The sequence below is a fragment of the Falco naumanni genome, chromosome 7, assembly GCF_017639655.2.
Source record: "Falco naumanni isolate bFalNau1 chromosome 7, bFalNau1.pat, whole genome shotgun sequence".
In the NCBI taxonomy this organism is placed as follows: Eukaryota; Metazoa; Chordata; class Aves; order Falconiformes; family Falconidae; genus Falco; species Falco naumanni.
The window spans coordinates 39,932,793-39,945,828 of record NC_054060.1 but is presented as its reverse complement, the minus strand read 5'-3'; the positions used below and the strand labels follow the sequence as shown (position 1 = coordinate 39,945,828).

The window sequence follows — 13,036 nt, the reverse complement described above, 5'->3', positions numbered from 1 at the left end:
GACTGTTGGTGATGAACCTCTTTCTGAAAAGTTGTCCCTTGCTGAAAATTCTACTGATTATGATGTAAACGTCTACCACGCTTCCAACATTGGTGTACTGCTACTGCCTTAGATGTTTGTGGGCAGGAATTCCCCATAGACCAGGAGCCCCAGCCTGCATCTGTTGCATGGTGGCAGCCTGCTTTTCTATGTCCAACGTGTGCATTGAGGGCAGGAGGTGTCCATTGTGCAGAAGCTGTGGCCTGTTTTAGAGGCAGACAACAGACATTCAAGTTATCAGTAGTGGCTTGCCTATGAGAGGCAGTAGCTCCTAATGGCTGGCTCCTGCCACGTTTGAACTGATCAGGAAGCAGAGCACCATTCAACCTTCATGGAAGAATCCAGCTTGACTTGCTTGGAAAATTGTCAGATATGCATTATTTTATGCTGTACATAATTGCTATTCTACTTTTTGCTGGATTTTGAAACCTGTCCATCAGCAGCTTCTCTTTGGGCTCTGAATATAAGAAGAGTTGCTGTAACTTCTGGGTTGCTTTTATGCTAAATTCACTTTGTTGCAGCACTTTGTAAATACCTCCATTGCTAATCTCCCAGATGACTACTCACTTTTTAATTTGTCTTTTATAATTTTGTCTTTATGGCAATAAAGAGTAGCCCCAGTCTTTGTGCTGCGCTCACAAATGACCCATAATGTGTTATGCCACTACAGCGTAGTATAACACAACTATGAGTAAGAGCCTGTTTTCTGATGCCTGGGTGATTGCTGGTTGATCCATCAGCTGAAGCAAAGCAGTCAACAGCTTTGAACAATTATTAGTGTTTAACAAAATATGTGCTTCTATAGTTATGTTCTTCAAATTAAGCTTTAAAGCAGGATGGAAATTGACTTACTTTTTGACATATCCTTATAGTATTGATGTCTGGGCAGTGTGAAATGAATCACAGTTTTTATTAAAAAAAGAAATGCTTTTCAACATGTGGACCTTTCAGATTTCATTGTTCAGGAGTGGATGCAGAGTTTAATAACACGTCATTAAATTGCTGACTGAAAAAGACCAGAATTCTTAAAGTACTACTAGAAGAAATTTGTTGGGTTTCGACACATACTCCATAATCTGTTCCATTATGATATCTTTTCTAATTAAACTTTAATTGCAGTTTTGCAAATCATGTGTTTAGAATGACCCTGGGCATAAAGTTGTAGAAATTTGTGTTTGAAGTCTTTCTGGTTTTAGCATATTGTAAGATGACTACTATGGCAAATATTGGACATTATTACGTGAGCCTTTTTAACATAGTGTATGCATTTCTTTATCTATATGTAGAATTAACAGTATTATGGGAAAACTGCTTCATGGTCAATATGAAGATCTGTTTTGTGGTTAAATCATTTATCCATCCCCTCAAGTAAGAAAACATACTAAATTTTCAGCATTTGCTCTGACTAGAGAAAGAGATATTTTCTTCAGCACTGAGACAGAATTTTTTTGTGGAATTATTTATTAAAATGTTTTAAGAATTTTTAACACCTACAGTTTTTTGTTGTATTTCAGTAAGAAAATAACATTCTTCAAACCTGTGTAAATTGAATCAAAATAATATGTATAATGGATTATGCTACACAGAAACAAATGAATAGGTCAAGTAACATTTGTTTGAGATAACTGCAGTATAAGAATTCAGCTATTTAACCTTTCTCTCTGTATGTAACCTCTGTATCACTAACTTGTCCATAGTGGATAAATAAAGTAACTGAAAGTAGATATGCATGTTCCAAAGTCTATGTGCATTGATCAGTTGGTCTAGTTGGTTTTTATTTTTCCAGTTCATGGCTGAAGTCTGAACATTGGTCCCACAAGGAGGGGCCAGAAAACTCTTGTCTTGGCTCCATTGTTTGTCAGGGCAATGCTGCTGAAGATGAGGTGGAGATAAGTGGTAGCTATATAAATATATATATACATACATACTGCAGACCTAGGAGTGGTGCCTAAGCTGGTATCTGCTCTCATTCTGACCAGTCTTCCTACTCTGCCTCTGAGCCAATACAGCAGATGCACACTAAAGCCCATGTGCATCAGTGTGTTTGATCTCTTTACATTGCTTCATTAATGTCAGACAGCAGTAAACCTCTATTAGCTGAGTGGTATAGTCTGGCCTTTAGCAAATTTCTGCATCACTACATCTGCATTTAAAAGTTACAATTAAAACCATTTGAGACTGATGTTACATATCTTGGAACTTTTGGTAATATCATGTGATTGTATTCTTTCATGCCAACAATCATATTCTTTTTTTTTTTTTGATAGCTGTTTAAAATGTAGGATATTCCAAAAAGATATTTTCACTGAAATTAGGTGACTTGGGACATACATGATTAGCTAGACTAAAATAAATTGCTTAAGCTTATCTCAAAATCAATCAGTTAAAAGTTGCAGGAGTTGAAATAACTTTTTTTTTTTTCCCACCTTCACTATGTTCTGGAAATGTAGAGTCAAGGTACATGTCCATCTGCAATTCTTGCAGTATTTCAAAACTTTGGGGTTTTCAAACCAATTTCTCTTGCACTGTGCTTGCATGATTACCATAGATTTGTTGCTAGAAAATGAAACTGAAATACCTTATGTTAGCTTGAATACAAGGTAAACTCTGAAGTCCAAATAGCTGTAGTTCTTATAATTTAGTTTGATAAAATCCTCTGTAATTTTTACCTTGATCAACTAATGTATGAACAACATATCTCATGTTCAGCAAGGATTTAACTTTTAAGATTTTTCCATCAAATCATTCAAGATGTTATTGTAGGCTCACTGGTGATGATTGCAGCTGATGCAATCCAGCTTTAATCTGGAAAACCTGATATAATAAAAGTTGTTTAATGTTCTCTGCTAAACTTTTGCTGCCAATTATTGGTAATATTTCTACACATTTCAGTTAATTTGTTATTCTTTTATTTTTTGTTATGGGAAAGGATTCTTTGATACCTTAATGTTAAGCAATTTATAATAAAAATAAGTTTTTAGAACCAACTTTCTTTGTAGAAAGAACATATTCTTTTGAATTTATCGGCACTGGGTAGAGGATTTGAGGGAAAGTATGTTTTTTATAGGGTGGACATTACATTTTGTGAGCTTTTAATAATTATTGGGCACTAACACAGCAGTTTTTAACTAATTTTAAATTGTCTTAAAGGAACCCAGCCAGAATGGACCTCTTTTTACTGAGTTAAAGTTCTACATGCGAGCTGCTAAGCCAGATGAAAGTAAGCAGTCTATTAAAATGTTTTTAATGAACTACAAGTATTTAGGAAAATAGAGCCTACAGGAGTAAGGTTGAACTTTAAGAGAATCTTTTTAGGTCGTATTCAAAATTATTTTTTAAATTATTGAAATCTAAATCAGACATATAGTAAAATTAGGGGGTTTTGGTAAGATGTTCTTTATAGTTGTGTTGATGGTATTGTCTAAATTGAAACTTTAGTTGCATCTTTGTCCCTACAATGGATGCGTCATTAACTTTCCAGTGTACTTTGCATACAAGTTTCCATGAAATAAGCAGCTCACATGTATGCAGAAACTGTAAGCGATGTGAGTACTCACTTTTAATGTAAGTCTCTACTATTGCGAATTCATGAACTTACCCTTTTTTGTATTTTCAGTTCAGAAGTGGACTAAGTCCCATAGACTGAAATACCTAGGTGTACCAAGATACTGGGGTTCTGGCTTGCATGAAAAAAATGGAAACAGGTGAACATATCTATTGTTGGCATATACTGGGATTTATTTCATCCACAACGATTATCCATTTTAACCTAATTTACTTTACAAGATGTATTTTCCACCTATCTTCATATTGTTCATTTCTCTTACAAAGTTTCATGTTCATAACAGGGTGTGTTTGAGGAATAGATGAGTAGATGCATATTGTCTGTATTCTCTTTGTATGTGTGTCTATTACATTCTTTGTGATTTATTTTTCATTCCTGTTGAACATTGCTGTTATACAGTGATGCTGATAGAAGCTTTTCATATTTGAATTAAAATAAAGTCAACTTCTAATGTGTAAGTCCTTGAATAATATGACAACCTTTAAAGTTTTTCTTCTTCTGGTGTGCTGTGCACTTAAAGGGTATTTTTACTCACAAGTATAAAAGACTTAGTGGTCTCTCTAAATGTATTTTATTTTCCCTAGGGATAGTTTGCTTTTTTTTTACTTAATCTGTGAACTAGAATCACTTCTAGTCTCATGTTAAATCTGTCTTACATCTAGGGATAGTTTTTAGTATTGTTCTGTATCACGAAGGGTTTTTGTTACTTGGTCTTGAATGTTATGCTTATTTGCGTAACAGTCCTTGTTTCATACTGGGCTTTCTCTAAACAGCTGTGCTGCAAAGGCGCTTTAGTAGTTCTCTGGCAGCTTATATTAGGTCAGGCTGCTTTGTGTGGACGACTGTGTAGGGCAGTTGATATCTATGCCCTATGGTGTCAGAAGTATCTTTGTTTCAGTAGATCTCGACGTTAAAACTAATCTAATGTAAAAACAACATGACTTTCGAGAGGCAAAAGTACATATAACAAAAATTATTATTGTCGTTCCCCCACACTTCCCCCATAAACTGTTCTTTGTATTCAGTGTTTAATGCATGAGTTCCATTAATACAGCCAGTATTAATTTAAGTATTTAATACAGCAGTAATAGAACCAGTTTGGCTATAGTAATGAATATCAGATCACCTTTGGCAAGTGAGATATATTTTTAATAATAAGTTAAAAAAAGATTGCTATAGTTCTATAGATTTCAAGAAATGGTCATTTATAAAGTAAAAAAAATATTGCTGTAAGTAATTGATGCTTGGTTTTATCTATAGTGAATTACAATACAGATATTTTCCCCCGTGAGTACTTTTTATCGTACTAGCCAGGAATAAAGAACAGTTGTTTTGATGGACAAACTTAACTAGCTGATGTAAAAGATTTAAGAACTGATATACATTATAAAAAAAAGTCAGGTATTTCCCACATATTTCTTTTCTTTGTACCTGCAGTTTATCTTTTGAGAGACATGTTTTCATCAGTAATTTGTGCAGTTAACACATTGCTAAAATACTTTGCTAAGTTCAGTTCAGTAACTTTGCTGCTTTTTTTCCCCCCTTGCGTTTAGTTATCGATTTATGATTATGGACAGATTTGGCAGAGATCTACAGAAGATGTATGAAGAGAATGCAAAGCGATTTTCCCATAAAACTGTGCTACAATTAGGCCTGAGAATAGTAAGTTTAAAAACCAGGTATTTACAGCCTGGCTTCCCCATATAAGTCTTTCCCTTAAATCACACTTTTGTGCTGACGACAGGTCCTCTGCTGGGTGGAGCGGGGTACTGCATTTATATGCCTGTTTTGTTTTGTTAGCTTGATATTCTGGAATACGTCCATGAGCATGAATATGTGCATGGAGACATCAAGGCCTCAAACCTTCTTCTGAGTTACAAGAACCCTAATCAGGTTATTTCTTATGCATTTTATTCCTCATGTTTTAAACCTTTTATTTGACAACACATGGAAGTGCTTTGAACCTGTGAAATCTAGCAGAAGCTCATTTTTAAGAATGTATATATACATTATTTCTGCTTGACATTTATATCTAGTTAATATTCTATGTTTTTTCTAATGCATTTTGCTGGACAGTTATCAAATTGACTATTTGGCCTAAATAATATTCTAGAGAAATTCTCAAGATTAAAAAAGAATTGACTCACAAATAGGTATTTGCAGGTGGAAGCTTAAAATTATATAGCACACTGGTAAATTATGTTTGCCTGTCTGCATTGTTACCTCATTCCTTTGTTCAAGAAATCCATCAGATAAGTGTTCTGTTACTTGGAAAAATTGGTCTTTAAAGTGTTGATTGTTCCACCTGATTTACAGAAGTCTTCCATTTTTCTGCATTTTTAACTCTCTTTACTATTCAAACAATGCATATTAGAGTTTCAGAATTATGTATGTCTTCTTGCCCAAATGTTTTAGCTCATGAAGTAAGTAATCTCAGTTCTTTTAAAGTAACTGGTCTTAGTGAGGAGTAATAGTATGTAGTGTTGTTCAAATAAGAGAGCTGACTTTAAAGAGAGTAGGACAGTAATGTATTTATAAATCTATGAACGTTACATCTTTTTTTTCCCTGCATATAATCTTACCAGTTATTTATAAAATAACTGACTATTTTACTGTACTTTGTTCTCTGTATCACAAGGAATGACTTGCAGATCAAACTGCTATATGGAAAACAACGAAACCTACCTGACACGTTCTTTTCAAATCATATGTAGTAATCTCAGTAATGCACTGAGAAAGGATCATATAAAGTTGAAAACCTCACCATTTTTAATACTTTTTAAGAAGTTATGAGAATGCTTATACATTTATTATTTCATATTTTTTGTGTCTATAGTTCTTTAATCTTAGAATTCTTTGTGGAAATTACTAGGTGTACTTGGTGGATTATGGACTTGCCTACCGATACTGTCCTGAAGGAGTCCACAAAGTATATAAAGAAGATCCTAAAAGGTGTCATGATGGAACTATTGAATATACCAGTATTGATGCACACAAGGGTGTGGGTAAGGAGGTAAAACTGTTCTCAGCAATAGGCATTTGTGCATCCTTTTCATAAATGCGAAAGAATTTATTTGCTGCATTGAGTTTTGTAAACAACCAGGTTTCTGAATCTATAAAAATATGGTTTTCTTCTCTATGGACTATGCTGCCATCTTTCTTTTTTTCCATTTACTAACGTTTACTTTGATATTAATTTACTGTATTTTTCATGTAACTTCCTTAAATAGACTTCCTTGATTTATAGACTGTTAAGATTTTTAGTGTGGTTTTTTTTTATTAACTAAGTAGAAACGGAAGAGTGCTTGTGAGATCTTGATAGAAAAACAGGCCCTGCTTTCAGGAGATAAGTAGTTCCTGTTGTCAGAAGGATACTGTTCTTTCATATTTGGCAAAGATGCACAATATTCTTTCTTGTTTATAGCTTAATATTTGGAAGATTTTTAAACAAAACAACATGAAATATTATTTTATAATTATATCTATATTGACTGAACATCAAAAGGCAGGAAGTGAGAAAAGGTTGAACATGAAAAGGACAGGTCTATGTCTGATTAAACATTGAGGATTCATAGTGAACACCAGTTTTATTCTTTTTTTTTGTTTTGTTTTATTAGCATAGAAGTGTGTCCTGCAAAAATATCAGTTGTTGGAAATTATTATTTACTTCAGGATGAACTGTTGCACCCATGCTTAGAACTGAATGTGAACAAAGATGACTTGATTTGCCCATTTATATTTCTAGTGTAGTCTGTTGTCAGTGTGCATGTGGTTGTGGTTTTGCTTTTTGGGCAGGGCTGAGGGATCTGATCTGTTGTTGTCCTCTGTTTAGTTTTCAGGCCACATGAAATATTTCAGCATCATGGGATATTTTTTTTTTTCAGGAGGTGGGGTTTCATCACTATTACCTTTTTAGAGAAGGGAAGTAAAAACTGTTTTGAACAGAAAGTGAATCACTTCACTAACTTGCTCTATTTTTTCCACAATCTTGAGTACTTAAAAAGCTTCCCAAACTGGGATAGCTGCATCATGTCATGTCCTTGAACAGAAGAAAGGTATTGATAAAGAACTTGAAAATAAAATTATCCATTCAGATGTAGGATTTTTCCTACCTTGCTTTCACACTAAAATAAAGAAATCAGTAACAGATACAGTAGTGTTAAATTGTTAGCATTGGCTTTCTATTGTCTTAATGTATTTACAAATTTTAACTGTTGTTAAACCGTGTGCACTTTATTAGCTGCTTTTATGGTTCTTTTTTTATGTGTGCATATATATTTAGCACCATCGAGACGTGGTGATCTGGAGATTTTGGGTTACTGTATGATTCATTGGCTTAGTGGCCATCTACCGTGGGAGGATAATTTGAAAGATCCAAATTTTGTCAGAGATTCCAAAATCAGGTGAGAAACTTGTTTTCTCTCTCTTTTGAAATTGAAAATATGAATGAAAATATCTTAGTCTAGAAATGCTTTGTACTTTGAGTATGTTCCCTTTTGGTAAGTAGACTGTTGTTTTGTATACCCCCAGTTTCCCTTCATTGTGTCTCATGTATCCTTGGCTTGTAATTAAACTTAACTTCCACTACTCTGCTGTTGTTGTATATGTGACATGCTTGCTTATCCAACACGGTATTGACATTTTAGAGTACTGCCATGGTTAAGCCAAAAAGCACTTTTCTTGGTATGCAAGTAACCATTATTCCTGCTTTACAGAAAGGGAGGTGTGGAGTATGAGTAGCCTTTATAACACTATACTCTGAAGTCAGTGGCAGAGATTAGTACTAAAAGTGGATGGATCTAAAATCTCTTTGAGCATCGTTCCAGCTGGAAGGCTACTAATGTGGGATTTCTTTCTTTATTTTTTTGTCCTTTTCCCTCACTGTTACATTTCTTCATCTTCCCCCCTGCCCTGCTCAACGGTTGTCAGGTATTTAATATGAAGAAAGCTGTCCCAGCACAGCAGTTTGTCTCATTAACAAGTTTTTGTTTCCTGGCTTCCTTGTCTTTACTTTTAACACTTAGGCCTCCACCAATGTTGGTGAAGCCCTCCCTCTCACTTCCCCTCAGTTATTATTTTGGCAGAGGATCTGCTCTGAATAATCAGCTAGACAGTGTGTCCTGGATCTGCTCTGAATAATCAGGTAGAGAAAGAGTCCTCTAGCCAGAAGAGGCAAGGGGATTGGTATGTGAGAGCTTAAAATGCACCAGTTCTTTTCCTTCAGTCTTCTGCTTGCTTGCTTTTATATGGCAAGTTTTTGTTCAACAGGTTTTGATTCTTATTTCAAATAGCCTGTCTGGCATTCATCAGGTTCTCAGATGTACTGCACTCCTAAAAATGGTTGTACGAAGTCATACCAAAGTTTTACCTAGTAGTGTTTCCTGTTTCTGACAGCAGCCCAAGCTATGTACTTAGGAAGTTTATCAGGACAGGGCAAGATTCAAACTTTGAAAGAAACAATAGATCTGGATAATTTTGTTTTTCAGATGTAGAGATGATATTTCAGTTTTGATGGACAAATGCTTTCCTGGGAAAAATAAACCAGGTAAGAGGAGCTATTTTAAATTAAAATACTTTGGTTTGTACCATGTGGTAAATGTTCTCTAATAATTTGTTTTAGTGTCTTGTTTCTTTGATGGATTTTACTATTTTAATCTGTTTGGGTGCCATCAAATTGTCCACAACTTCAGAGAATGGCTAGAAGCTCTGAAATTTGTATTTACTTGGGGCATGTTGAGTGTGTACAAGGGAAGGCTATGCTACTCTGTTCAAATAAAAACAGATCAATTCAGTTGCTGCAAAAGGTGAGGAGGTGTCAGACTGTCAGCAGCTTTTTTTTCTGAGAAGCCTGTCTTGGACATTGTACTCTGATCTGTTGCTTCTTTAAGTCCTCCTTGTTTACTTAAGAGTAAGAAGAAAAATAGATAGAAACTTATCAGCAACAATGAAGTGGCATGTGTTAGATCGTTGATTAAGAGAAGTTTAGACTCTTCCTGTTGGCTGCAGTTATATGAACTGCAGACACTATGTTGCTTCTGATTAAAAGACTGTATTAAGTATTTGCAAACATAAGATGTATAAGTTGATTTTTCACAACTGAATTTCAGAGAATCAAAACATAAAATAGTGCAAACTTGAAGTATAGATCATTTCTATTTGGCATTGGTGATTTGCTGAGTAGTATTTTTTTTTAAAACCTGACTATTAGAAATACACTTTCTTGAGATCTTAAATATTTAGTTATTTCCAGCTACTCCTGGTGATCAGAAGAGTTTTCACTGTCAGATGTGATTTTTCTTTTTTCAGTGGTCAAATGTTTCTTTTTTTTTATTATATGTTTCAGTGTTGAACTGATGAAGTTCTGAGGTAACACTGAGTTTCCTTTTCAACATTTTAAAATATAGACATAAGAAATACCATGTAAACAAGCATTCATTGGTGAAGATTGGCCTATTACATTTTTCACGACTGACTGTTTTCTTCATTGCAATGAACATGTAAAAAACAGTGATGCTGTCATCACTGGGTAATGAACCTTGGTATAATTTTTTTCTAAATCGTGTTGTAGTAAAGTCATAATTATGAGTTTATAAATAACCATTTCAAAAAATAGCATAAGTAGTGCATGCATAATTTCTGGCTCTTGTGGTAAAAATGAATGATTAAAATGTTTTCAAATAGAAATTAATTGGAGGTACTGTTTCTTTAGATGAAATAGCCAAATATATGGAAAAGGTGAAGCTACTGAGCTATGAAGAGAAACCTGTTTATCAGCATTTCCGAGAAATACTTCTGCAAGGTCTTAAGGCCATTGGGCAAAAAGATGATGGAGTACTTGACTTGGGCTTGTCAGAGAATGGAGACTTGCAAACAAATCCCATGCCAAAGGTTTTTACTCTAAAAATTTATCAGCTTCTTTTAATGTATTTTTTTTGAGTTAAATAAGTAGGAATAAGTATTGGAAGTAGGTGTCATAAGTACATCCAGTAAGAAATAAGCAAATAGTGAAATATTTAAGTCCTACTCTTATGCATTATTTCTCTAATTGAACGTCACTAATTGTTGTTAGTGTAATACAGAATGATGTTCATAAGTGTACTTTCATAATAGGTAATAGCTAATACCTTGACTGAAGTATATAGAATGCGTATATATAGTTGTAATGACTTCTGAACAGATGAACATGCAGCTAATTTACTTATTTTTGTTAAATTGGTAAAACTCTAGATGGGTCAAAATCCATGTAAGGTAAAATAAGTCTTGTTTTTGTTTCATATTAGTTTCCGTGACTAGTGAAAAGCTTAGTTTTAAGTAAACAATGTTATGCCAAATATCTGATTCTGGAGTTCACATACTCAATTCACTGTGATCTAATATGTGATTTATGAGTCTTAATTATGGTGGTAGTCTAGGGGTATTTTATTCCTTGTATTTAAGAAGCCTTAAACTCTAGATTTGGACTCCTATTTGAATACAGTGTAAGATCTTTTTAAGCCTTAAGGAACGTTTATGTTAGTGTTTTATAGTAACAATAAAACATGGTCAAATAATGGAACAATACATATTATCCTGTACTTCAAACTGCGTTTATTACTTGTTTATTTGCATTTGTTAATAACAGGTGGGCAGTTTATTGGTTCCTTTAGCATGAACCTAGGAACTGAGAATTATAATACAGGATAATAGTACCAGAATTCTGCCTGCTTACTGATATGATCAGCAGTGTGTTAAAGATGGAGAAAAAGCACAAAAGAAAAAAAGTGTAGGATTTTAAAGTCTTCTGAGGATATATGTCCACCTTTTCTTTCTTTTTGCCTAGTAAGTAGTACTTTGATGAAGATTGTATAGCCATGGTCTCTATACTAATTTTCTATTGCACTGAGTGTAAAGATCTGTCCAAAAGGAGAGCTCATTAGCATGAATTCTTCTGTTCCCCCGTGGATCAACATGGCTTGAGACCTGTGCTTTGGGGAAAAAAAAAAAAATTGTTTTTAATGGTTGGCTGGTTTCTTTGCTGAATAAGTTGGCCTGCTGCAGAGCCAACATCTGTGACCTTTAATGTCCTTGTCCAGCAGAGATGGCTGGTGCACATTTCCAATGGAATAAAACTTCAAAAATCTTATTTATTTAGCCAATATCAGTCAAGACTATTCCCAAAGGGTAGGATAATAATTTTCCATAGGTTCTTACTTACTAGTATCAATTAGGAGTTAGTTTTTTAGATTGGGTTTCTTTTATTTTACTTTTTTTCTTTCAGGAACCTTATGTATGGTCAGCTTGCTTAGTTGTCGCAAATACTTTTAAGCACTTAAAGAAAAGTGAGTGTTACTGGCCTGTTTGAATAAAAACAAAAATTTCAGTTGTCTGCTTTGTACTGCAGTGAACTTTATGCTAGCTACTTCATGCCAGCTACTGCTAGTGTCCAGACAGAATAAGATTGTTTGCTTGAAATCAGAGTTGACATAACCTGCTTGCTTTTGACCAAATACCAGACAGATGACTCTTCCTTCTACGTTCTATTGCCTAGGCCTTGTAACACCTATGGTATAGTCTAGGGTAGAAGAATAGATTGTGTCTGTCCTCCTTCCAAGGGTGTATTTTGCACTTCAAGAATGAATGGAAAGAGGCTCTTCAGCAGAATATGTGTTTGGGAACTCATGCTACTAGGTCTTTCTTCCAGAGGATGTCAGACCTTGAGAGGCTAGGAGAACAGGAAGACTATCAGTGCTAGTTGAGAATGGCTGGACACATAGATACACAGAGGAAGAAAGGAAGAACATAGAATGCCAATTAAAATTATGTGTACTTTCAGCTGTGACAGGAAGCTCAACTTGATGACTGTTTTAAAGATAAATTCCAAACTGTTAGAAACTGCTTTCCATAAAGATAATTTACCAAGGCGTCTTGCCTTTGAAAGCCTCTATTTTCTAGCACATGCTGAATTCCTTTTGGCATGATTAATGTCCAATATGGAAAAGAAAAATGCAGTCTGGCATCCACCCTTGAGAAGACAGTGACCTCAAATATAGAGTATTTATGGCATTTTGGCTGTACTGATCTTTTAATCACAACAGGTCTTAAGACACCTACTTTTCAATTCCTTTGGGACAACCTACCGTAATACTTTCTTAAAAGTGTTATTTGGTGTTCTGAAGTTTGCTGTTTCGTATATAGGAGATAATATTTCTAGCTTCTGTGCAAATAAATTCTTAGAATGTAGGACTCTCTTGTGCTTCCAGCTCATATAGCTAACTGAGCTATGATATGCATTATATGTTGCATATAAGCATGGTTGTTCTGGAATCTCAGTCAGTCTCCAGTATTGGTATCTGGCTAAAACTCACAGATGTCTGCTATATTAAAAGTTAAATTTTATTTTTTATATCATGAGTCAAGTTTCCCCACATGTATAAGTAAATGAAACACAGTCCA

At 34.4% G+C, this 13,036-nt stretch overlaps 1 protein-coding gene across 3 annotated transcripts in view; it reads left to right on the top strand.

Moving 5' to 3' along the window:
- VRK1 (VRK serine/threonine kinase 1) overlaps positions 1–13,036 on the top strand; it is a 37,878-nt gene that overhangs the window by 10,030 nt on the left and 14,812 nt on the right. For all 3 annotated transcript variants that reach the window (XM_040601604.1, XM_040601603.1, XM_040601605.1), the window contains exons 4-11: positions 3,190–3,259; positions 3,656–3,743; positions 5,158–5,266; positions 5,405–5,497; positions 6,477–6,609; positions 7,887–8,007; positions 9,091–9,149; positions 10,314–10,492. In XM_040601604.1, the coding sequence (XP_040457538.1) occupies positions 3,190–3,259; positions 3,656–3,743; positions 5,158–5,266; positions 5,405–5,497; positions 6,477–6,609; positions 7,887–8,007; positions 9,091–9,149; positions 10,314–10,492 (852 nt within the window). The remainder of the gene's footprint in view (positions 1–3,189; positions 3,260–3,655; positions 3,744–5,157; positions 5,267–5,404; positions 5,498–6,476; positions 6,610–7,886; positions 8,008–9,090; positions 9,150–10,313; positions 10,493–13,036) is intronic.